Source organism: Salvelinus fontinalis, unplaced genomic scaffold, assembly GCF_029448725.1.
Source record: "Salvelinus fontinalis isolate EN_2023a unplaced genomic scaffold, ASM2944872v1 scaffold_0335, whole genome shotgun sequence".
NCBI classification, from domain to species: domain Eukaryota; kingdom Metazoa; phylum Chordata; class Actinopteri; order Salmoniformes; family Salmonidae; genus Salvelinus; species Salvelinus fontinalis.
The window spans coordinates 161,182-187,500 of NW_026600544.1; the positions used below are offsets into that span (position 1 = coordinate 161,182).

The 26,319-nt window shown below is 48.5% G+C and overlaps 1 protein-coding gene across 1 annotated transcript in view; it reads left to right on the forward strand.

Annotated features, from left to right (window-relative positions):
• Positions 1-26,319, forward strand: part of LOC129845671 (teneurin-2-like) — a gene marked incomplete at its 5' end in the record, with an annotated part of 82,907 nt that overhangs the window by 39,350 nt on the left and 17,238 nt on the right. The window contains 3 exons of the mRNA XM_055913542.1: positions 23,652-23,777; positions 24,042-24,247; positions 24,647-24,842. Of these exons, the coding sequence (XP_055769517.1) occupies positions 23,652-23,777; positions 24,042-24,247; positions 24,647-24,842 (528 nt within the window). The remainder of the gene's footprint in view (positions 1-23,651; positions 23,778-24,041; positions 24,248-24,646; positions 24,843-26,319) is intronic.

A 26,319-nucleotide genomic window follows, 5' to 3' on the forward strand; every position in this document is an offset into this window, starting at 1 on the left:
TCGTACGCTCTGTAGAGAAGAGAGGAGGAGAGGGTAACGAGAGGAGAGGTGAGGAGAGGAGAGGAGAGGTGAGGAGAGGACAGGAGAGGAGAGGAGAGGAGAGGAGAGGAGAGGAGAGGAGAGGAGAGGAGAGGAGAGGAGAGGGGAGGAGAGGGGAGGAGAGGAGAGGAGAGGAGAGGAGAGGAGAGGAGAGGAGAGGAGAGGAGAGGAGAGGAGAGGTTGGTCTCATACACTCTGTAGAGAAGAGAGGAGGAAAGGGGAAAAAGAGGAGAGGTGAGGTGAAGAAGTTGAGAGAGGAAGGACGAGGATAGACCGAGAAGAGAGAGATGACAGAGGGAGGACAGGAGAGAGGGATTCATCTCCCCATGAGGGTGCTGTCACCTGGAGGAAGGGAGTGACTAATGTCCACTAATGGATCACTGAGGAACATCAGGAACAGAGGGAATGTGTCAGAGGTATAGAAGACAGGTGTAGAGGACAGATAGATAAATGGAGGGAGCTAGGAGGAGGAGAGGACAGGGAGATAAATGGAGGGAGCTAGGAGGAGGAGAGGACAGATAGATAAATGGAGGGAGCTAGGAGGAGGAGAGAACAGAGAGATAAATGGAGGGAGCTAGTGTAACGGCGATCCTCCTCCTCTTCATCAGAAGAGGATGAGCAGGGATTGAACCAAGATGCAGCGGATGTTGAAGACATAATTTATTAAACAAGACGGGAAAAAACACGAAACGAAATACACTTGGATAAACTAACAAAATAACAAACGGTGTAGACAGATCTGGACGACGGACTCACATAACACACGAGAACGCACGAACAGGGAAAAAAGCCTACACATAAATGACGAAGAACAAACAAACCGAAACAGTCCCGTATGGTGCGACAAACACTGACACAGGAGACAACCACCCACAACGAACACTGTGAGACAACCTACCTAAATATGACTCTTAATTAGAGGAACGCCAAACACCTGCCTCTAATTAAGAGCCATACCAGGCAACCCATAAACCAACATAGACACAGAAAACATAGAATGCCCACCCAAACTCACGTCCTGACCAACTAACACATACAACAAACTAACAGAAATAGGTCAGGAACGTGACATAACCCCCCCCATAAGGTGCGAACTCCGGGCGCACCAGCACAAAGTCTAGGGGAGGGTCTGGGTGGGCATCTGACCACGGTGGTGGCTCAGGCTCCGGGCGAGGTCCCCACCCCACCATAGTCAATCCCAGCTTCCATTTCCCCCTATTAATGACCACCCTCATCTTACCCCCACTAAATCCTTTTGGTAACATCGACACCAGGGGCAGCACCGGGACAGAGGGATAGCTCAGGACAGAGGGATAGCTCAGGACAGAGGGATAGCTCAGGATAGTAAGGTAACTCAGGATAGAGGGGCAACTCCGGACTGAAAGGCAGCTCCGGACAGAGAGACAGCTCTGGACTGAGGGGCAGTTCTGAATAAATAGCCGCTCTGGGCTAAGGGACAGCTCATGACTGGCTGACGGCTCTGGACGCTCATGGCTGGCTGACGGCTCTGGACGCTCATGGCTGGCTGACGGCTCTGGACGCTCATGGCTGGCTGACGGCTCTGGACGCTCATGGCTGGCTGACGGCTCAGGACGCTCATGGCTCACTGACGGCTCTGGCAGATCCTGTCTGGTTGGCGGCTCTGGCAGATCCTGTCTGGTTGGCGGCTCTGGCAGATCCTGTCTGGTTGGCGGCTCTGGCAGATCCTGTATGGTTGGCGGCTCTGGCAGATCCTGACTGACGACTGGCTCTAGCGGCTCCTGACTGACTATCGGCTCTGACGGCTCGGGACAGACGGGCGGCTCTAATGGCTCGGGACAGACGGTTGGCTCAGACGGCGCTGGGGAGACGGATGGCTCAGACGGCGCTGGGGAGACGGATGGCTCAGACGGCGCTGGGGAGACGGATGGATCAGATGGCGCTGCGGAGACGGATGGCTCAGACTGCTCCTGTCTGGCGGAAGGCTCTGGCTGCTCCTGTCTGGCGGAAGGCTCTGTAGGCTCATGGCAGACGGACAGCTTTGCAGGCTCATGGCAGACAGGCAGTTCATGCGCCGTTGGGCAGACGGCAGACTCTGGCCGGCTGAGACGCACTGTAGGCTTGGTGCGTGGTGCCGGAACTGGAGGCACCTGACTGAGGACACGCACTTCAAGCCTAGTGCGGGGAGCAGGGACAGGGCACACTGACCTCTCGAAGCGCACTATATGCCTGGTGCGTGGTACCGGACTGAGGGCACGCACCTCAGGACGAGTGCGGGGAGAAACAACAGTGTGCACAGGACTTAGGAGACGCACAGGTGGCTTAGTGCGCGGTGCCGGAACTGGAGGCACTGGGCTGGAGACACGCACCATAGAGAGAGTGCGTGGAGGAGGAACAGGGCTCTGAAAACGCACTGGAAGCCTGGTGCGTAGTGTAGGCACTGGTGGTACTGGGCTGGGGCGGGGAGGTAGTGCCGGAAATACCGGACCGTGAAGGCGTACTGGCTCCCTTGAGCACCGAGCCTGCCCAACCTTACCTGGTTGAATGCTCCCCGTCGCCCGACCAGTGCGGGGAGGTGGAATAACCCGCACCGGGCTATGTAGGCGAACCGGGGACACCATGCGTAAGGCTGGTGCCATGTACGCCGGCCCGAGGAGACGCACTGGAGACCAGACGCGTTGAGCCGGCCTCATGACACCTGGCTCAATGCCCAATCTAGCCCTACCAGTGCGGGGAGGTGGAATAACCCGCACTGGGCTATGCACTCGTACAGGAGACACCGTGCGCTCTACTGCGTAACACGGCGCCTGCCCGTACTCCCGCTCTCCACGGTAAGCCTGGGAAGTGGGCGCAGGTCTCCTACCTGCCCTCGGCCCATTACCTCTTAGCCCCCCCCCCCCAAGAAATTTTTGGGGTCTCCTCTCGGGCTTCCAGCCACGTCTCCTTGCTGCCTCCTCATACCACCGCTCTTGGGCTCTCGCTGCCTCCATCTCCTCACGAGCGCGGCAATATTCCCCAATGTGAGCCCAGTGTCCTTTACCATCCAGCTCATCCTCCCAAGTCCAGTAGTCCTGTGTATAATCCTAATCGAACTCACGCCGCTTGGTTCTGGATCGGTGGGTGTTTCTGTAACGGCGATCCTCCTCCTCTTCATCAGAAGAAGATGAGCAGGGATTGAACCAAGATGCAGCGGATGTTGAAGACATAATTTATTAAACAAGACGGGAAAAAACACGAAACGAAATACACTTGGATAAACTAACAAAATAACAAACGGTGTAGACAGATCTGGACGACTGACTCACATAACACACGAGAACGCACGAACAGGGAAAAAAGCCTACACATAAATGACGAAGAACAACCAAACCGAAACAGTCCCGTATGGTGCGACAAACACTGACACAGGAGACAACCACCCACAACGAACACTGTGAGACAACCTACCTAAATATGACTCTCAATTAGAGGAACGCCAAACACCTGCCTCTAATTAAGAGCCATACCAGGCAACCCATAAACCAACATAGACACAGAAAACATAGAATGCCCACCCAAACTCACGTCCTGACCAACTAACACATACAACAAACTAACAGAAATAGGTCAGGAACGTGACAGCTAGGAGGAGGAGAGGACAGGGAGATAAATGGAGGGAGCTAGGAGGAGGAGAGGACAGGGAGATAAATGGAGGGAGCTAGGAGGAGGAGAGGACAGATAGATAAATGGAGGGAGCTAGGAGGAGGAGAGGACAGGGAGATAAATGGAGGGAGCTAGGAGGAGGAGAGGACAGATAGATAAATGGAGGGAGCTAGGAGGAGGAGAGGACAGATAGATAAATGGAGGGAGCTAGGAGGAGGAGAGGACAGATAGATAAATGGAGGGAGCTAGGAGGAGGAGAGGACAGAGAGATAAATGGAGGGAGCTAGGAGGAGGAGAGGACAGAGAGATAAATGGAGGGAGCTAGGAGGAGGAGAGGACAGATAGATAAATGGAGGGAGCTAGGAGGAGGAGAGGACAGAGAGATAAATGGAGGGAGCTAGGAGGAGGAGAGGACAGGGAGATAAATGGAGGGAGCTAGGAGGAGGAGAGGACGATAAATGGAGGGAGTTAGGAGGAGGAGAGAACAGAGAGATAAATGGAGGGAGCTAGGAGGAGGAGAGGACGATAAATGGAGGGAGTTAGGAGGAGGAGAGGACAGAGAGATAAATGGAGGGAGCTAGGAGGAGGAGAGGACGATACATGGAGGGAGTTAGGAGGAGGAGAGGACAGAGAGATAGATGGAGGGAGGGAGGGAGGGAGGGAGGGAGGGAGGGAGGGAGGGAGGGAGGGACTGAACATATAAGAATTTTCAATAGACAGGGAGGTAGGAGGTAGAGAATATGGACGTGTACTCACACAAAAATAACACACACATACTGTACACACACACATACACAGGCATAGCAATAGAGTGAGTCAGTGAGTCAGTGAGTCAGCAGGAGGGATGTCATCAGCTTCAGCTCATACAGTACACACACACAGTACACACACAGTACACACACAGTACACACACAGTAGACACAATACACACAATACACACACACAGTACAAGCACAGTACACACACAGCACACACAGTACACATAATACACGCACACAGTACACTCACAGTACACACACAGCACACACAGTACACACACACAGTACACACACAGTACACACACATAGTACACACCCAGTACACACAGTACACACACAGTACATACAGTGCACACACAGTACACACAGTACACACACACAGCACACACACAGTACACACACACAGTACAAACACAGTACACACACATAGTACACACACAGTACACACAGTACACACACAGTACATACAGTGCACACACAGTACACACAGTACACACACACAGACCACAGACAGTACACACACACAACAAACACAGTACACACACACAGTACACACCCAGTACACACACAGTACACACAGTACACACACAGTACACACACACAGACCACAGACAGTACACACACACAGCAAACACACAGTACACACACAGTACACACACAAACAGTACACACAGTACACAAACACAGCAGACAACACACAGTACACACAGTACACAAACACAGCAGACAACACACATTACACACAGTACAAACAGTACACACACAGTTCACCCACACAGTACATACAGTACACAAACACAGTACACACAGTACACACACACACACAGTACACACAGTACACACACACAGTACACACACAGTACCCTCAGTACACAAATAAACAGTACACACACAGTACACACACAGCACACACACAGTACACACACACACAATACACACACAGTACACACACAGAGCACACACACACAATACACACACAGTACACACAAAGTACACACACACACACACACACAGCACACACACAGTACACACACACAATACACACACAGTACACACACAGTACACACACACACAATACACACACAGTACACACACAGTACACACACACACACAGCACACACACAGTACACACACACAATACACACACAGTACGCACACAGTACACACACACACAATACACACACAGTACACACACAGTACACACACAATACACACACAGTACACACACACAGCACACACACACAATACACACAGTACACACACACAGCACACACACACAGTACACACACAGTACACACACACACATAATACACACACAGTACACACACACAATACACACACAGTACACACACACAGCACACACACACAGTACACACACAGTACACACACAATACACACACAGTACACACACACACAATACACACACAGTACACACACAGTACACACACACAATACACACACAGTACACACACACACACAATACACACACAATACACACACAATACACACACAGTACACGCACACAATACACACACAGTACACACACACAATACACACACAGTACACACACACACACACACACACAGTACACACACAGTACACACACAGTACACACACACAGAACATACACAGTACTCACACACAACCTATACTTCAATACTGCTGCCCTCTCCTTCTTTATTGGCCACCAGGAGTGTTGACACACAGAGTGAGGGAGTAGAGGTCAAGGAGGAAGGTTGGAACATGGCCATACACACCTGATATCCCTCATGACAAACACACAAGAGGGCATTCTAACTTCATGTATCTGTGCACATACATGCATGAGTGTGTCTGTCTATTGTGTGTGTGTGTGTGTGTGTGTGTGTGTGTGTGTGTGTGTGTGTGTGTGTGTGTGTGTGTGTGTGTGTGTGTGTGTGTGTGTGTGTGTGTGTGTGTGTGTGTGTGTGTGTGTGTGTGCACACACAGTACACACACACAGACCCCAGACAGTACACACACACAGCAAACACACAGTACACACACAGTACACACACAAACAGTACACACAGTACACAAACACAGCAGACAACACACATTACACACAGTACAAACAGTACACACACAGTTCACCCACACAGTACATACAGTACACAAACACAGTACACACAGTACACACACACACACACAGTACACACAGTACACACACACACAGTACACACACAGTACCCTCAGTACACAAATAAACAGTACACACACAGTACACACACAGTACACACACACACAATACACACACAGTACACACACACAGCACACACACACAATACACACACAGTACACACACAGTACACACACACAATACACACACAGTACACACACAGTACACACACACAATACACACATAGTACACACACAGTACACACACACACACAGCACACACACAGTACACACACACAATACACACACAGTACGCACACAGTACACACACACACAATACACACACAGTACACACACAGTACACACACAATACACACACAGTACGCACACAGTACACACACACACACAGCACACACACGCAGTACACACACAGTACACACACAGTACACACACAGTACACGCACAGTACACACACACAATACACACACAGTACACACACAATACACACATAATACACACACAGTACACACACACAATACACACACAGTACACACACAATACACACACAGTACACACACACACAATACACACACAGTACACACACAGTACACACACAGTACACACACACAATACACACACAGTACACACACACACACACAATACACACACAATACACACACAGTACACACACAGTACACGCACAGTACACACACACAATACACACACAGTACACACACACAGTACACACACACAATACACACACAATACACACACAATACACACACAGTACACACACAGTACACACACAGTACACACACACAGTACATACACAGTACTCACACACTACCTATACTTCATGACTGCTCCCCTCTCCTTCTTTATTGGCCACCAGGAGTGTTGACACACAGAGTGAGGGAGTAGAGGTCAAGGAGGAAGGTTGGAACATGGCCATACACACCTGATATCCCTCATGACAAACACACAAGAGGGCATTCTAACTTCATGTATCTGTGCACATACATGCATGAGTGTGTCTGTCTATTGTGCGTTTGTGTGTGTGTGTGTGTGTGTGTGTGTGTGTGTGTGTGTGTGTGTGTGTGTGTGTGTGTGTGTGTGTGTGTGTGTGTGTGTGTGTGTGTGTGTGTGTGTGTGTGTGTGTGTGTGTGTGTGCACACACAGTACACACACACAGACCACAGACAGTACACACACACAGCAAACACACAGTACACACACAGTACACACACAAACAGTACACACAGTACACAAACACAGCAGACAACACACATTACACACAGTACAAACAGTACACACACAGTTCACCCACACAGTACATACAGTACACAAACACAGTACACACAGTACACACACACACACACACAGTACACACAGTACACACACACACACAGTACACACACAGTACCCTCAGTACACAAATAAACAGTACACACACAGTACACACACAGTACACACACACACAATACACACACAGTACACACACACAGCACACACACACAATACACACACAGTACACACACAGTACACACACACACACAGCACACACACAGTACACACACACAATACACACACAGCACACACACAGTACACACACACAATACACACACAGTACGCACACAGTACACACACACACAATACACACACAGTACACACACAGTACACACACAATACACACACAGTACGCACACAGTACACACACACACACAATACACACACAGCACACACACGCAGTACACACACAGTACACACACAGTACACACACACAATACACACACAGTACACACACAATACACACATAATACACACACAGTACACACACACAATACACACACAGTACACACACAATACACACACAGTACACACACACACAATACACACACAGTACACACACAGTACACACACACAATACACACACAGTACACACACACACACACAATACACACACAATACACACACAGTACACACACAGTACACACACAGTACACACACACAATACACACACAGTACACACACAGTACACACACACAATACACACACAATACACACACAATACACACACAGTACACACACAGTACACACACAGTACACACACACACAGTACATACACAGTACTCACACACAACCTATACTTCATGACTGCTCCCCTCTCCTTCTTTATTGGCCACCAGGAGTGTTGACACACAGAGTGAGGGAGTAGAGGTCAAGGAGGAAGGTTGGAACATGGCCATACACACCTGATATCCCTCATGACAAACACACAAGAGGGCATTCTAACTTCATGTATCTGTGCACATACATGCATGAGTGTGTCTGTCTATTGTGTGTGTGTGTGTGTGTGTGTGTGTGTGTGTGTGTGTGTGTGTGTGTGTGTGTGTGTGTGTGTGTGTGTGTGTGTGTGTGTGTGTGTGTGTGTGTGTGTGTGTGTGTGTGTGTGTGTGTGTGGCAGCAGGGTCTGTCGTACTTCTAAAGGTTCTGCTCTTACCATGCGGTGGCAGTCTAGGAGAGGTCAGGGCATGGCCGGGGGGAGGCAGAGAGCTCTAGGACAGATGGCCAGGAGGGACAAACAGGTCATTGAATGTGTTAGGGCCATCAGGCCATAGTAGGAGCATTAGACAGGATGTTACTAGTTTAGATATCAGATGGTGACTGTGACTTTAATCTCTTGACTTTTCTGTCAGTGCTGTATGCCCCTCAGGGGTTTCTGTAGCAGAAGTGATGTATAGGGGATTTTTTGAGGTGAGAGAGAGAGCGAGAGAGCGAGAGAGAGAGAGAGAGAGAGAGAGAGAGAGAGAGAGAGAGAGAGAGAGAGAGAGAGAGAGAGAGAGAGAGAGAGAGAGAGAGAGAAGGAGTAAAAAGAGGTGTGGAAAGGAAGAGGGGAGCAGATATCTGTGAGGAGTGTGTTTTAGTGTTTTAGTGAGGCTCATTGCATTTCTAGAATTCCTTGTTCTTTCATTCATTAGTGCTGGTGTTATCTCCGTCTGATTGTTAGCCCAATTAGACTGTGGTGCTTCACTGGCTGGTTAGAAACACACACTAATTGAAGACAGAGGACTCTCTCTGCATCTTTCTCTCTCCTCTATCTCTCTCTCATATCAGATCAGATAGTAAATACCACGATATTCTGTCTCTAGCAATGGATGGATGGATGCATGGAGGGGAGAGGAGAGGAGAGGAGAGGAGAGGAGAGGAGAGGAGAGGAGAGGAGAGGAGAGGAGAGGAGAGGAGAGGAGAGGAGAGGAGAGGAGAGGAGAGAGAAGAAAAGAGAGGAGAAACGAGAGGAGAAAAGGGAGGAGAGGAGAAGAGAGAAGAGAATAGGGAGGAGGAGAGGAGAGAAGAGAAAAGGGAGGAGAGGAGAATATGTTAGGCCAGAGCAGAGTGAGTCAGTGTGTGTTGTTGTGGTGATCTTCTCTCTGTTAATCAGTATAGAGCTCTGATTCACATCTTTAGCCCATCACGAACTAACACACAGTCTGTCTGTAGGCCTGTGTGCTCCAGTGCACTTTCCTCTGCACGTGACACTTCTATATCTGTGTATCTCTGTACTGTACAGAAAGCAGAGTTCTCAGCATCTCGTTTAACCTTTGTGTTCCAGTCAATTACAGTTTAGTTCAGTTGGACAGTGCTATACCCCAGGGGGATGGCAGGCACTGCTTTGATTACCACATAATGATCACACACATACACAAACACACACAATCTTGTACAGCTAACCTTGTGGGGACACACAATTCAATCCCATTCAAAATACTATTTTCCCTAACCCCTAAACCTAACCCTAACCTTTACTCTTACCTTAACCCTAAACCTAACCTCAACCCAAAAACCTAACCTTAACCCTAAACCTAACCTTAACCCAAAAACCTAACCTTAACCCTAAACCTAACCTTAACCCTAAACCTAACCTTAACCCTAAACCTAACCTTAACCCAAAAACCTAACCTTAACCCTAAACCCAACCCTAGCTCCTAACCCTAAAACTAACCCTAGCTCCTAACCCTAAAACTAACCCTAGCTCCTAACCCTAAACCTAACCGTAGCTCCTTACCCTAACCCTAACTCCTAACCCTTAACATAATTATAACACTAATTATAACCTTAACCCTAATCCCCCTAGAAATAGTATTTGACATTGTGGTTACCAACAAAATGTCCCCAGTTGGTCAAATATTTGTTTGTTTACTATTATGACCAAAAGTCACCACAAGAATAGTTAAACACCTCCACACATACACACACACACACACACACACACACACACACACACACACACACACACACACACACACACACACACACACACACACACACACACACACACACACACACACACACACACACACACACACACACACCCTTGAGACTTAGGCGCCAATAACAGATCTTCTCTCCATGTATAACCCTGGAGCTTCAACCACTCCCCTCCTCCTCCTCCTCCTCCCACTCCTCTTCCATCCCCCTGTCTCCTCCTCCCTCCTCCTCCCCCTCCTCCTCCTCCCTCCTCCTCCTCCTCCCCCTCCCACTCCTCCTCCTTTTCCCTCCCCCTGTCTCCTCCTCCTCCGTACCCCTGTCACCTCCTCCTCCCGCCTCCCTCCTCCTCCTCCCTCCCCCTGTCTCCTCCTCCTCCTCCCACTCCTCTTCCCTCCCCCTGTCTCCTCCTCCTCCCTTCCCCTGTCTCCTCCTCCCGCCTCCCTCCTCCTCCTCCGTCTCCTCCTCCTCCTCCCACTCCTCTTCCCTCCCCCTGTCTCCTCCTCCCCCTCCTCCTCCTCCTCCCACTCCTCTTCCTTCCCCCTATCTCCTCCTCCCTCCTCCTCCTCCTCCCCCTCCCACTCCTCCTCCTCTTCCCTCCCCCTGTCTCCTCCTCCTCCTCACAAACTTCACTATTAGTATTATTTTGGAGAGAGAGGGACTGTAGATTAAATTAACCCCTACTTTACAAGACCTTAGGGATGAAGAGGAGAAAGGGAGAGGAGGAGGAAGGGACAGGAGGAGGGAGAAGAGGAGAAAGGGACAGGAGGAGAAATGGATAGGAGGAGGAAGGGAGAGGAGGAGGAATGGAGAGGAGGAGGAAGGGCGGAGGAGGAGGAAGGGAGAGGAGGAGAAAGGGAGAGGTGGAGGAAGGGAGAAGAGGGAGGTTTTTGGAAACCAATTACCACTAAACTCATTCGTCCAGAAAAATAACACTGTACAATTAACACACACACACAGACACACACACACTTTATTTCTGCCACCTCCCCTGGCCATTCAGATAAATGCATATTAACTGTTCTAATTCCACTAAATTAACGAGTCTGGCCTCAATTACACTGCTAATTGTACACTGAGAGTTGTCCGGTCTGGTGTGTGTGTGTGTGTGTGTGTGTGTGTGTGTGTGTGTGTGTGTGTGTGTGTGTGTGTGTGTGTGTGTGTGTGTGTGTGTGTGTGTGTGTGTGTGTGTGTGTGTGCGTGCGTGTGTTAGATATTACCTTTTAAAGTAATAGCCGGTCCCCATCCCCCTTTGGTCCAATTAGGGAGTGTGTAATTGGCTGGTGTGTTCATTTAGGGGCTGTTCTATTGGCTGCCCTGGTTTCATTAGTGATGTGGTCCAGCTAGGGACAGAGAGGGGAACAGATAGAGAGGGTGGGGGGTGGGGGGGTATTTGATAGACAATACTGGATTGTCCTCTTTTATCAAGATCACTGTGGGAATATAAACTCTATCACCTTGTCTAAATGAACGGACGCACACCCTCTCTCTCCACCCAGCGCCAAACACACCCTCTCTCTCCACCCAGCACCAAACACACCCTCTCTCTCCACCCAGCACCAAACACACCCTCTCTCTCCACCCAGCACCAAACACACCCTCTCTCTCCACCCAGCACCAAACACACCCTCTCTCCACCCAGCACCAAACACACCCTCTCTCTCCACCCAGCGCCAAACACACCCTCTCTCTCCACCCAGCACCAAACACACCCTCTCTCTCCACCCAGCACCAAACACACCCTCTCTCTCCACCCAGCACCAAACACACCCTCTCTCTCCACCCAGCACCAAACACAACCTCTCTCTCCACCCAGCACCAAACACACCCTCTCTCTCCACCCAGCACCAAACACACCCTCTCTCCACCCAGCACCAAACACACCCTCTCTCTCCACCCAGCGCCAAACACACCCTCTCTCTCCACCCAGCACCAAACACAACCTCTCTCTCAACCCAGCGCCAAACACACCCTCTCTCTCCACCCAGCACCAAACACACCCTCTCTCTCAACCCAGCACCAAACACACCCTCTCTCTCCACCCAGCACCAAACACAGCCTCTCTCTCCACCCAGCGCCAAACACACCCTCTCTCTCCACCCAGCACCAAACACAACCTCTCTCTCCACCAAGCACCAAACACGCCCTCTCTCTCCACCCAGCACCAAACACACCCTCTCTCTCAACCGAGCGCCAAACACACCCTCTCTCTCCACCCAGCACCAAACACACCCTCTCTCTCAACCCAGCACCAAACACACCCTCTCTCTCCACCCAGCACCAAACACAACCTCTCTCTCCACCCAGCACCAAACACACCCTCTCTATCCACCCAGCGCCAAACACACCCTCTCTCTCAACCCAGCACCAAACACACCCTCTCTCTCAACCCAGCGCCAAACACACCCTCTCTCTCCACCCAGCACCAAGCACACCCTCTCTCTCAACCGAGCCCCAAACACAAATGGGAACTCCCTGACAAGTGTACTTGTCACATCAATATAATTTGTGCTACGTGTGACATTGCAACACAATAAATAAAGAGTACACAAACAACTGTTGCAACACAATAAATAAAGACTACACAAACAACTGTTGGAACTTTGGAACCATTTATCTTCTCAACAAAGTTACATTTCATTGGTCCTGTGTTTGTGTTTTCCATCTCCTCCATTGTGCCTGGTGTTTCATTGGTCCTGTGTTTGTGTTTTCCATCTCCTCCGTTGTGCCTGGTGTTTCATTGGTCCTGTGTTTGTGTTTTCCATCTCCTCCGTTGTGCCTGGTGTTTCATTGGTCCTGTGTTTGTGTTTTCCATCTCCTCCGTTGTGCCTGGTGTTTCATTGGTCCTGTGTTTGTGTTTTCCATCTCCTCTGTTGTGCCTGGTGTTTCATTGGTCCTGTGTTTGTGTTTTCCATCTCCTCCGTTGTGCCTGGTGTTTCATTGGTCCTGTGTTTGTGTTTTCCATCTCCTCCGTTGTGCCTGGTGTTTCATTGGTCCTGTGTTTGTGTTTTCCATCTCCTCCGTTGTGCCTGGTGTTTCATTGGTCCTGTGTTTGTGTTTTCCATCTCCTCCGTTGTGCCTGGTGTTTCATTGGTCCTGTGTTTGTGTTTTCCATCTCCTCCGTTGTGCCTGGTGTTTCATTGGTCCTGTGTTTGTGTTTTCCATCTCCTCCGTTGTGCCTGGTGTTTCATTGGTCCTGTGTTTGTGTTTTCCATCTCCTCCGTTGTGCCTGGTGTTTCATTGGTCCTGTGTTTGTGTTTTCCATCTCCTCCGTTGTGCCTGGTGTTTCATTGGTCCTGTGTTTGTGTTTTCCATCTCCTCCGTTGTGCCTGGTGTTTCATTGGTCCTGTGTTTGTGTTTTCCATCTCCTCCGTTGTGCCTGGTGTTTCATTGGTCCTGTGTTTGTGTTTTCCATCTCCTCCGTTGTGCCTGGTGTTTCATTGGTCCTGTGTTTGTGTTTTCCATCTCCTCCGTTGTGCCTGGTGTTTCATTGGTCCTGTGTTTGTGTTTTCCATCTCCTCCGTTGTGCCTGGTGTTTCATTGGTCCTGTGTTTGTGTTTTCCATCTCCTCCGTTGTGCCTGGTGTTTCATTGGTCCTGTGTTTGTGTTTTCCATCTCCTCCGTTGTGCCTGGTATGTGGAAAGGGTGCCTGCACACAACACTTCCTCATTAGATTGCGTCAGTGAAGCCGGTAATTACATCATTTTTTCCCGCGGCGTATAAGAATTGTACTAGTAGTGAAAAGATGAATGTCTACTATAGTCAGTGACTGCAGTAATCATTATCCATGTTGTGTCATGTGGAAATGTAAGTCTATTTGTGTTTGATTAGATTTTTCTCAGTCTTTTTACCTGTTTATTGGGGTTTGATGGTTTAGACGGATTTCAGATTGTCAAGAAAATGGTCTAAATCAGGGATATTCAAATGTTATCCTAGGAGGTCCAGATCACTGCTGCTTTTCTGTTCTACCTGATAATGAACTGCAAACACCTGGTATCCCAGGTCTAGATCAGTCCCTGATTAGAAGGGTAGTATAAAAACTGTGGTCAAGCTCCATATTTGAATTTGAGGGGTATAAAGCCATCCTGTAATGCACTCTATACACATCTGAACATCTAAACATACATCAATGGGTCAGACCCAAGGCATTGTTTGAGAGAGCTATGAGTGTCTGTCCAGGGACCATGCATTCTAACTGGAGTGGACCCCAGCCTTTTATCATAGTGGTAGAATCCAAGGTAACGTTCAACAAGGCTCTGTTGGAATGTCAGAGATAACAGCCAGCCTTTGTTTATGTGGAATTGGAACACTGAGAACTCTGGAACATCTGCCATACTATTCTATCTATCACCATGGACACCAGAAAGGACCGACAGGGAGAGGAGGAGAGGGGGAGGAATCAAATCAAATGTTTTTATAAAGCCCTTTTTACATCAGCAGATGTCACAAAGTGCTATACAGAAACCCAGCCTAAAACCCCAAACAGCAAGCAATGCAGATGTAGAAGCACAGTGGCCAGGAAGAACTCCCTAGAAAGGCTGGAACCTAGGAAGAAACCTAGAGAGGAACCAGGCTATGAGGGGTGGCCAGTCCTCTTCTGACTGTACCGGGTGGAGATTATAAGAGAGCATGGTCATTAAGGCCAGATCATTCTTCAAGATGTTCAAACGTTCATAGATGACTAGCAGAGTCAAATAATAATCACAACGGTTTTCAAGGGTGCAACAGGTCAGTACCTCAGGAGTAAATGTCAGTTGGTTTTTCATAGCAGAGGAGGTGGGGAGGTAAGGGGGGAGTACGGGAGGGGGAGAAGGGTGATGGTCTTTGAACATGTTCCAGAGAGCAGAGTGGTGATGACACCGACACATACACACACATGAACACCTAGTTTCTGGTCTGTCTGTCCTTATGAAAATGGCTTGATGACTCTGTGTGATTGGCTGTCCAAACAATGGACTACTCATCTCATTATTCTGTCCTCCTGCCCTCTCCTCTCTCTCCTCTCCCTCTTCTCCTTCACTTCCTCTTCTCTTTCAAATAAAATACAATTGTGGAATACCGTGAAATACTTTCTTACGAGCCCTTTCCCAACAATGCAGTTAAAACAATTAACAAATAGATACAAATAAAATAGTAACACAAGAAAATAGCACAATAAATAACAATAACGAGGCTATTTACAGGAGTAGTGGTATTGAGTCAGTCTGCTGGTGTACGAGGTAGTTGTATATAGGAGTAGTGGTACCGAGTCAGTGGGCTGGTGTACGAGGTAGTTGTATACAGGAGTAGTGGTACCGAGTCAGTATGCTGGTGTACGAGGTAGTTGTATACAGGAGTAGTGGTACCGAGTCAGTGTGCTGGTGTACGAGGAAGTTGGGGTGATTGATTCCTCTGTGTGTTTCTCTTCTTTCCTGTCTTTCCTCTTCTCTGTCTTCTCTTTCCTCTTCTTCTCTTCTCTGACCCCCCCAGGGAGACATTCTGTCCGTTCCTTCTGAAAATGAATCATAGAAAACCCATTTACCGCAGGCTCCATCCTCCCCCTTCTCCCCCTCTCTCCCTTTCCTCTTTCTCACCTTCCCTTTCTCATTTTCCCCCTCTCATCCACCTCCTCTCATTTCCTCTATCCCTATCCCATTCCTCCCTCTCTCTTCTCCCTTTTCACATCTCTCTCCTTCCTCTCTCTCTCTTCTCACCTTATCCTTCTCTGTCTCCTTTTTCATCTCTCTCCCCTTGCTATTTCACTCTCTCTTTCCCTCCTTCCCTCTCCCTATTCCTCCTTCCCTCTTTCTCCTTTTTCTTCCCCTGTCCGAGGGTCACACGTGTTCCAGAGCTGTCTGAGATGTGGTGTATAGCAGGTAGGGTAACACATGTTGATACCAGAGTGTTGCCACGGACCACTTTGCCACTGTGAATTAAACATTAAGATGAAATAAACCCTCATGCTCCCACTGATCTATTTTTTATCAAACACTCTGCCTCGTTAGGCCTCTCTGATCCACTGTGTGCCTGCGTTTGTGTGCGTGTGTGTGCGTCTGTGTCTGTGTGTGCGTGTGCGTGTGTGTGTGGTTGTGTGTGTGTGTGCGTCTGTGTCTGTGTGTGCGTGTGCGTGTGTGTGTGGTTGTGTGTGTGTGTGTCTATTTTTAACAAACCTGCTGAGCCAGTCTTTACCGCAGTGTAGAAAAGGACCAAGAGTACCTTCTATAGGCCAGGGGTTCAACCTCACTCACTCACTCACTCACTCACTCACTCACTCACTCACACACACACACACACACACAAACACACACACACACACACACACACATACACACACACACACACACATACATACACACACATACACACTCACACATACAAAAAACCTACACACTCACTCACTCACACATACACACACAACACACATACACAAACACACACACATACACACACACACTCACTCACACAAACACATACATATACATACACACACACACATTTGGTCAGACACACACAAACACACACTTGCTTACGTGTGTGATTGTCATCAGAATTTGTTCCCTATGTTTTTATCTAACAGACAAAATATATGAAAAGATGACTTAAATAAGAGGGAAGTGGATGAAGGAAAGGGAAGATGATGAAGAGGAGAGAAGAGTATGAAGGAAAGGGAAGAGGATGAAGGAGAGGGAAGAGGATGAAGAAGAGGGAAGTGGATGAAGGAAAGGGAAGAGGATGAAGGAGAGGGAAGAGGATGTAGGAAAGGGAAGAGGATGGAGAGGGAAGAGGATGAAGGAAAGGGAAGAGGATGAAGGAGAGGGAAGAGGATGTAGGAAAGGGAAGAGGATGGAGAGGGAAGAGGATGAAGGAAAGGGAAGAGGATGAAGGAGCGGGAAGAGGATGTAGGAAAGGGAAGAGGATGAAGGAAAGGGTAGAGGATGAAGGAGAGGGAAGAGGATGAAGGAGAGGTAAGAGGATGAAAGATAGGGAAGAGGATGAAGGAGAGGGAAGTGGATGAAGGAAAGGCAAGAGGATGAAGGAGAGGGAAGAGGATGTAGGAAAGGGAAGAGGATGAAGGAAAGGGAAGAGGATGAAGGAGAGGGAGAGGGAAGAGGATGAAGGAGAGGTAAGAGGATGAAGGAGAGGGAAGAGGATGAAGAGGAGGGAAGAGGATGAAGGAGAGGGAAGAGGATGAAGGAAAGGGAAGAGGATGAAGGAGAGGGAAGAGTATGAAGGAAAGGGAAGGGAAGAGGATGAATGAGAGGGAAGAGGATGAAGGAGAGGGAAGAGGATGAAGGAGAGGGAAGGATGAATGAGAGGGAAGAGGATGAAGGAGGGGAAAGAGGATGAAGGAGAGGGAAGAGGATGAAGGAGAGGGAAGAGGATGAAGGAGAAGGAAGAGGATGAATGAGAGGGAAGAGAATGAAGGAGAGGGAAGAGGATGAAAGAGAGGGAAGAGGATGAAGGAGAGGGAAGAGGATGAAGGAGAGGGAAGAAAATGAAGGAGAGGGAAGAGGATGAAGAGGATGAAAGAGTATGAAGAGGAGGGAAGAGTATGAAGGAAAGGGAAGAGGATGAAGGAGAGGGAAGATGATGAAGGAGGGGGAAGAGGATTAAGGAGAGGGAAGATGATGAAGGAGAGGGAAGATGATGAACGAAAGGGAAGAGGATGAAGGAAAGGGAAGAGGATGAAGGAGAAGGAAGAGGATAAAGAGGAGGGAAGAGGATGAAGGAAAGGGAAGAGGATGAAGGAGAGGGAAGAGGATGAAGGAGAGGGAAGAGGATGAAGGAAAAGGAAGAGGATGAAGGAAAGGGAAGAGGATGAAGGAAAGGGAAGAGGATGAAGGGCAGCAGAGGGACCAGAGAAAGAAAGAATCAGAGAATGAGAGTGAGAGAGAGAGAGAGAGAGAGAGAGAGAGAGCATTGGTTCTTTCTGTAGAAACGCCTGTTCTTTTCTCCTGCTCTCTCTCTCACTCTTTCGCTCTCTCTCTTGGCGGTGGGGTGACAAATAAAAGAGCTGACAGTGGAGGCCACGTAGCACCTGCAGTGTCAGCGCTTTCCTTTGACCAGGACCGAGGGAGGGACGGAGGGTAGGAGCGGGGGAGACGGAGGGAGTAAGATTCACCCTTGCGGGACAACCCCTAAACCTTACACTTACCCCTCTATTAGCTACATCTGTCTCCCCTCTCTCTCTGTCTCTCTGTCTCCCCTCTCTCCCTCTCTCTCTGTCTCTCTGTCTCTCTCTAAATTCAATTTAAAGGGCATGGGAAACATACACTAAATGACCAAAAGTATGTGGACACCTGCTTGTCGAACATCTCATTCCAAAATCCTGGGTATTAATATGGAGTCAGTCCCCCCTTTGCTGCTAAAACAGCCTCCACTCTTCTGGGAAGGCTTTCTACTAGATGTTGGAACATTGCTGTGGGGACTTGCTTCCATTCAGCCACAAGAGCATTAGTGAGGTCAGGCACTGATGTTGGGCGATTAGGCCTGGCTCACAGTCGGCGTTCCAATTCATCCCAAAGGTGTTCGATGTGGTTGAGGTCAGGACTCTGTGTCAGCCAGTCAAGTTCTTCCACACCAATCTCGACAAACTATTTCTGTATGGACCTCACTTTGTGCACAGGCTTTACACCACTCCAGCCGATGCTTGGCATTGCATATGGTGATCTTAGGCTTGTGTGAGGCTGCTCGGCCATGGAAACCCATTTCATGAAGCTCACGACAAACAGTTCTTGTGTTGACGTTGCTTCCAGAGGCAGTTTGGAACTCGGTAGAGAGTGTTGCAACTGAGGACAGGCGATGTTTACGCGCTTCAGCACTTGTTGGTCCCGTTCTGTGAGCTTGTGTGGCCTACCACTTTGCAGCTGAGCCATTGTTGCTCCTAGACGTTTCCACTTCACAAAAACAGCCCTTACAGTTGACCAGGGCAGCTCTGGCAGGGTAGAAATTTGACAAACTGACTTGTTAGAAAGGTGGCATCCTATGACGGTGCCACGTTGGAAGTTACTGAGCTCGTCAGTAAGGCCAATCTACTGCAATGTTTGTCTATGGAGATTGCATGGCTGTGTGCTCACTTTATACACTTGTCAGCAACGGGTGTGGCTGAAATAGCCGAATCAACACATTTGAAGGGGTGTGCACATACTTTTGTATATTTAGTGTATGTTTAAAGTGCCAAAGCAAGTTCAATTATTAACAAACGAAGACACAAAACAATATCAACAAAAACCTATTCCAAATGAACTGTAAACCTTGCACTCAAAAAAGTTTCAAAAAGATAAAGACAATTCAAGTGTTATATTAGCAGCTATGTGTTTTAGCAATATTGTAGTACGAAATAAACAGATAAATACTGGTGTTATTTACAGTGTTGTTTGTGCTCCACGGGCTGCCCTTTTCTCATGGTAACGAGCCACAAATCTAGGAGATATGGGAGTTTATCAATGTTTAATTTGTTTTAAAACTCTTTGTGGGACTGTGTGATCTTGGGATTAGGGTTAGAGTTAGAATTAGAGTTAGGAGGTTTAGTTTTAGGGGTTAAGGTTAGGTTAAAGTTAGGGTTAGGGAAAATATAATTTTGAATGGGAATCAATTGTTTGGTCCCCACAAGGATAGTACAACACACGTGTGTGTATGTGTGTGTGTGTGTGTGTGTGTGTCCATAAATGTGTGTGTGAGACAATGTCTCTCATGACTGAGTTGTGGCTAAACGAAGACATGGATAATATACAGTTGGCTGGGTTTTCGGTGCATCAGCAAGACAGAACAGCAACCTCCAGTAAGACAAGGGGTGGCAAAGCTTCAATACAGGACTAAGATTGAATCCTACTACACCGGCTCTAACGCTTGTCGGATGTGGCACCGCAGGGATTGCAAACTATTACGGATTACAAAGGGAAACCCAGCCGCGAGCTGCCCAATGAGCCTACCAGACAAGTTAAATGCCTTCCATGCTCGCTTCGAGGCAAGCACCACTGAACCATGCATGAGAGCACCAGCTATACTGGAAGACTGTGTGGTCACGCTCTCCGTAGCCGATGTGAGTAAAACCTTTAAACAGATCAACATTCAAAAGGCCACAGGGCTAGACGAATTACCAGAACGCATTCTCAGAGCATGCGCTGACCAACTGGCAAGTGTCTTCACTGACATTTTCAACCTCTCCCTGACCGAGTCTGTATTACCTACATGTTTTAAACAGACCACCATAGTCCCTGTATACAGATGATGCAATCTCTATTGCACTCCACACTGCCCTTCCCCACCTGAACAAAAGGAACACCTACCTTAAAATTCTGTTCGTTGACTACAGCTCAGCATTCAACACCATAGTGCCCTCAAAGCTCATCACTAAGCTAAGGATCCTGGGACTAAACACCTCCCTCTGCAACAGGATCCTGGACTTGCTGATGGGCCGCCACTAGGTGGTAAAGGTAGGCAACAACACATCTGCCACGCTGATCCTCAACATGGGGGGGCTCCCTTATGGGTGCGTGCTTAGTCCCCTCCTGTACTCCCTGCTCACCCATGTCTGCGTGGCCACACACGACTCCAACACCATCATTAAGTTTGCCAATGACACAACAGTGGTAGGCCTGATCACCGACAATGATGAGACAGTCTATAGGGAGGAGGTCAGAGACCTGGAAGTGTGGTGCCAGGACAACAATCACTCCCTCAACGTGAGCAAGACAACGGACCTGATCGTGGACTACAGGAAAAGGAGGGCCGAGCACGCCCCCATTCAGATCAATGGGGCTGTAGTGGGGCAGATTGAAGTTCTTTGGTGTCCACATTACAAACAAACTATCATAGTCCAAACACACCAAGACAGTCGTTAAGAGGGCATGACAAAGCCTATTCCCGCTCAGGAGACTGAAATTATTTGGAATGGGTCCTCAGTTCCTCAAAATGTATACAGCTGCACCATCGAGAGCATCCTGACTGGTTGCATCACTGCTTGGCTTGGTAACTGCTCGGCATCCGACCGCAAGGCACTACAGAGGGTAGTGCGGGTAGTGTGTATGGCCCAGTACATCACTGGGGCCAAGCTTTCTGCCATCCAGGACCTCTATACCAGGCGGTGTCAGAGGAAGGCCCTAACAATTATCAAAGACTCCAGCCACTCAAGTCATAGAATTTTCTCTCTGCTACCACACGGCAAGCGGTACCTTTGTTATGTCCAAAAGTCTTGTTAACAGCTTCTACCCCCAAGCCATAAGACTGCTAAACAGTTAATCAAATGGCTACCCAGACTATTTGCATTGACCCCCTTTTTTACATTACATTACATTGTCACTTTACCCCTATCTACATGTACCTACTACCTCAATAACCTCGACTAACCCGTACCCCTGCAAATTGACCCCATGGACCCCATGGAATACAGCCTTATTATTGTTATTTTATTGTGTTACTTTTTTTTGCTTAGTTTATTTATTAAATTTAGCAATTATTTTCTTACTTAAAAAAAACGGATTATTGCTGATTTGATTTGAAAGGGTATGAGATGTGCAGAATGAATATAAGCATCCTGGTGGTGAATACATAAACAGATCACTCTGTGAGAATGAGACAGGTAGTGAGAATGGGACAGGTAGTCAAGATGGGACAGGTTGTGAGAATGGAACAGGTAGTGAGAATAGGACAGGTAGTCAGGATGGGACAGGTAGTGAGGATGGGACAGGTAGTCAGGATGGGACAGGTAGTGAGAATAGGACAGGCAGTGAGAATGGGACAGGTAGTGAGAATGGGACAGGTAGTGAGAATGGGACAGGTAGAGAGGATGGGACAGGTAGTCATGATGGGACAGGTAGTGAGGATGGGACAGGTAGTGAGGATGGGACAGGTATTCATGATGGGACAGGTAGTGAGGATGGGACAGGTTGTGGGAATGGGACAGGTAGTCATGATGGGACAGGTAGTCAGGATGGCTTAGGTAGTGAGAATGGGACAGGTAGAGAGGATGGGACAGGTTGTGAGAATGGGACAGGTAGTCATGATGGGACAGGTAGTCAGGATGGCTTAGGTAGTGAGAATGGGACAGGTAGTCATGATGGGACAGGTAGTGAGGATGGGACATGTTGTCAATACACACATAATGAGAATGTCTATAGTGGTCAACACATCCTTCGACCGCACGTGACCATACTCCTACCATAAACACATAGTACCTGGTAGCACTGTGCACACATGCACACGCGTACACGCGCACACGCACACGCACATGCACGCACACGCACACGCACTGACACAAACCCTCACACTCCTTTGGTGAACGGACAATAACGGATAGCAATATGATTCAGCAACACCCGTGCCCTTCCCAAATCTGTGTAACACTCAAATGCTTCCTTGTCTGTTTATTTCCTCTGAACTTCAATTAATTGATTTCAGTTCCTATTTCTTCCTTTGTGAGAAAGTTGCTTGGCAGGGACTTCAAAAGAACAAGGGAGCCAGAGAGAGAGAGAAAAAATAAAGAGCTGACAAACTCATCCACCAGCACAATAACACAACAGAACACAAAGGAGGAGAAGAGCGAGAGAACGAAAGAGGCAGAGAGTTTTCTTTTCATCTGTTACTTGCTCACTGTGAGCTTGTGCCAAGACTCCCAAACAGAGACTGGTATCCTGTCTGGGGAGGGAGGGAGGGAGGGAGGGAGGGAGGGAGGGAGGGAGGGAGGGAGGGAGGGAGGGAGGGAGGGAAAATAAAGTGAGAGAGGTAAAGAAAAGTATGCCTGTAATTTTTTCATCTCTTCTAGGTCAGTACGATCTGTGCAATTTCTATCTGCCTGAAAATTAAATAACAAATACTCCTCCCCCCTACCATCCCCCTCTCCTCCCCTTTGTCTAGCCATTAACCTGTTGGATCTGACGTGGCAACTGCAGCCCTCTGAAGGCCCTGTGTTGAACAACGGTCTGAGTACTGCAGGACTAGCTGTCAACAGTGATGTGGCCACACTGCCCTCTGGAGGCAGAGGTGAGAACTACAACACTAGCACCCACAACACACCTGCCAGCTCCCGGCACAACTACAACAAGACTATTTTTCTTCTACTATTGTACTGTAGTTCTACTGGGCAGAGATACATAGTTCAGAACTCATTTTCCCAGAATGCAAACTTTCAATGTATTAATGGTTTTGCTATGTGATTACTGCTTACTGACATTGTGATGATCCTCTCCTCTCCTCTCTTCAACTCTCTCTTTTCTCTCTCTCTCGCTCGCCTCTCCTCGCCCATAGCTCCATGGCAAGGTCCTAACATCAGTATAGACAGTGGGGATGTGGAGGTGGGGAGGAGGGTGAGTCAGGAGATTCCTCCAGGGATGTTCTGGAGGTCTCTGCTTCACCTGGCCCAGCCGCAGTTCCTCAAGTTCAACATCTCCCTGGGGAAAGATGCTCTGTTCGGGGTCTACATCCGCAAGGGCCTTCCCCCCTCACACGCGCAGGTAGACTGTTATAACACACCCCTGGGTTGGGGTCAATTCAAATTGAATGCAGTCAATTCAGGAAGTGATTTGAATTTAAAATTGAATATAAAATTTAAAAAATGGAAAAACAGTAATAAATATCTTCTACTTGTTTATTAAGAAGTCGTTGTAAATAGATTACATTTTTTGAGTCATTGAATTAGAATTTCAGTTTACTTCCTGAATTGACACACACCAATACACACACACCAACACACACACACCAATACACACACAACCCACACATACTGTATGCACCACATACACAGTTACACAAAACTGGACTGCACACACACTTACAGTATACACACACTTATGGAATTGAATTGACTTCCTGGTCTGAGCTTCCTGAAAGTGTAATTGTCTCTCCTCCTGCAGTATGACTACATGGAACGCTTGGACGGTAAAGAGAAGTGGAGTGTTGTTGAGTCTCCTCGAGAACGCCGCAGCATCCAGACTGTGGTTCTAAACGAAGCAGTGTTTGTTCAGTACCTGGACCCGGGAGCATGGCATCTAGCCTTCTACAATGACGGACGAGAAAGAGAGACCGTCTCCTTCAACACTGCTGTAATGGGTAAGAGAGAGAGAGAGGGGGAGGGAGGGGGAGAGAGAGCAAGAGAGAGAGAGGGAGGGGGAGAGAGAGAGATGGGGAGGGGAGGGAGAGGGGGAGAGAGAGGGGATGGAGAGGGAAACAGAGAGAAAACAAGAGGGGGAGAGAGAGAGGGAGAGAGAGAGTGGGAGAAAGAAGTCTCCTTCAACACTGCTGTAATGGGTTAGAATGGAGAAAGAAGGGAGAGAGGGAGAGAGAGAGAGAGAGAGAGAGAGAGAGAGAGAGAGAGGGGGGAGAGAGTATATATAACTTTCACTTCAAGAGCATCAGTTAAACTCCACCCAATCCTACTCTCACGGCCAGCCTGCCAACTGCTGTGGAGAGAGTGAGGGATGGAGGGAAGGAGGTAGGGGGGAGTAGGTTTGAGTTAAGTAAAGCATCGTGCTGAGAGGGGGAAGGGGCGAGATGTTGAGGCAGAGAGGGAAGTGGAGAGAGTGGAGAGAGTAAATCGGTGGAGAGAGAGAGGGAAGTGGAGAGAGTAAATGGGTTGGAGAGAGAGAAGGATGGAGAGAGTGGAGAAATTAAATGTGGTGGAGAGAGAGAGGAATGGAGAGAGTGAAGAGAGTAAATCGGGTGGAGAGAGAGAGAGGGGTGGAGAGAGTGGAGAGAGTAAATGGGGTGGAGAGAGAAAGGAATGGAGAGAGTGGAGAGAGTAAATGGGGTGGAGAGAGAGAGGGATGGAGAGAGTGGAGAGAGTAAATGGGGTGGGGAGAGAGAGGGGTGGAGAGAGTAAATGGGGTGGAGAGAGAGAGGGAAGTGGTGAGAGTGGAGAGAGTAAATAGGGTGGAGAGAGAGAGGGATGGAGAGAGTGGAGAGAGTGGAGTGATTAAATGGGGTGGAGAGAGAGGGATGGAGAGAGTGGAGAGAGTAAATGGGGTGGAGAGAGAGAGGGAAGTGGAGAGAGTGGAGAGAGTAAATGGGGTGGAGAGAGTGGAAAGAGTAAATGGGGTGGAGAGAGAGGGATGGAGAGAGTGGAGAGAGTAAATGGGATGGAGAGAGAGATGAAAGTGGAGAGGGTGGAGAGATTAAATGGGGTGTTGAGAGAGGGATGGAGAGAGATAAGGAAGTGTAGAGAGTGGAGAGAGAAAATGGGGTGGAGAGAGAGGGATGGATGGAGAGAGTGGAGAGAGTAAATGGGGTGGAGAGAGTGGAGAGAGTAAATGGGGTGGAGATAGAGAGGGAAGTGGAGAGAGTGGAGAGAGTAAATGTGGTGGAGATAGAGAGGGAAGTGGAGAGAGTGGAGAGAGTAAATGGGGTAGAGAGAGAGAGGAAAGTGGAGAGAGTGGAGAGAGTAAAAGGGGTGGAGAGAGTGGAGAGAGTAAAGGGGTGGAGAGAGAGAGGGAAGTGGAGAGAGTGGAGAGAGTAAATGTGGTGGAGAGAGAGAGGGAAGTGGAGAGAGTGGAGAGAGTAAATGGGGTAGAGAGAGGAAAGTGGAGAGAGT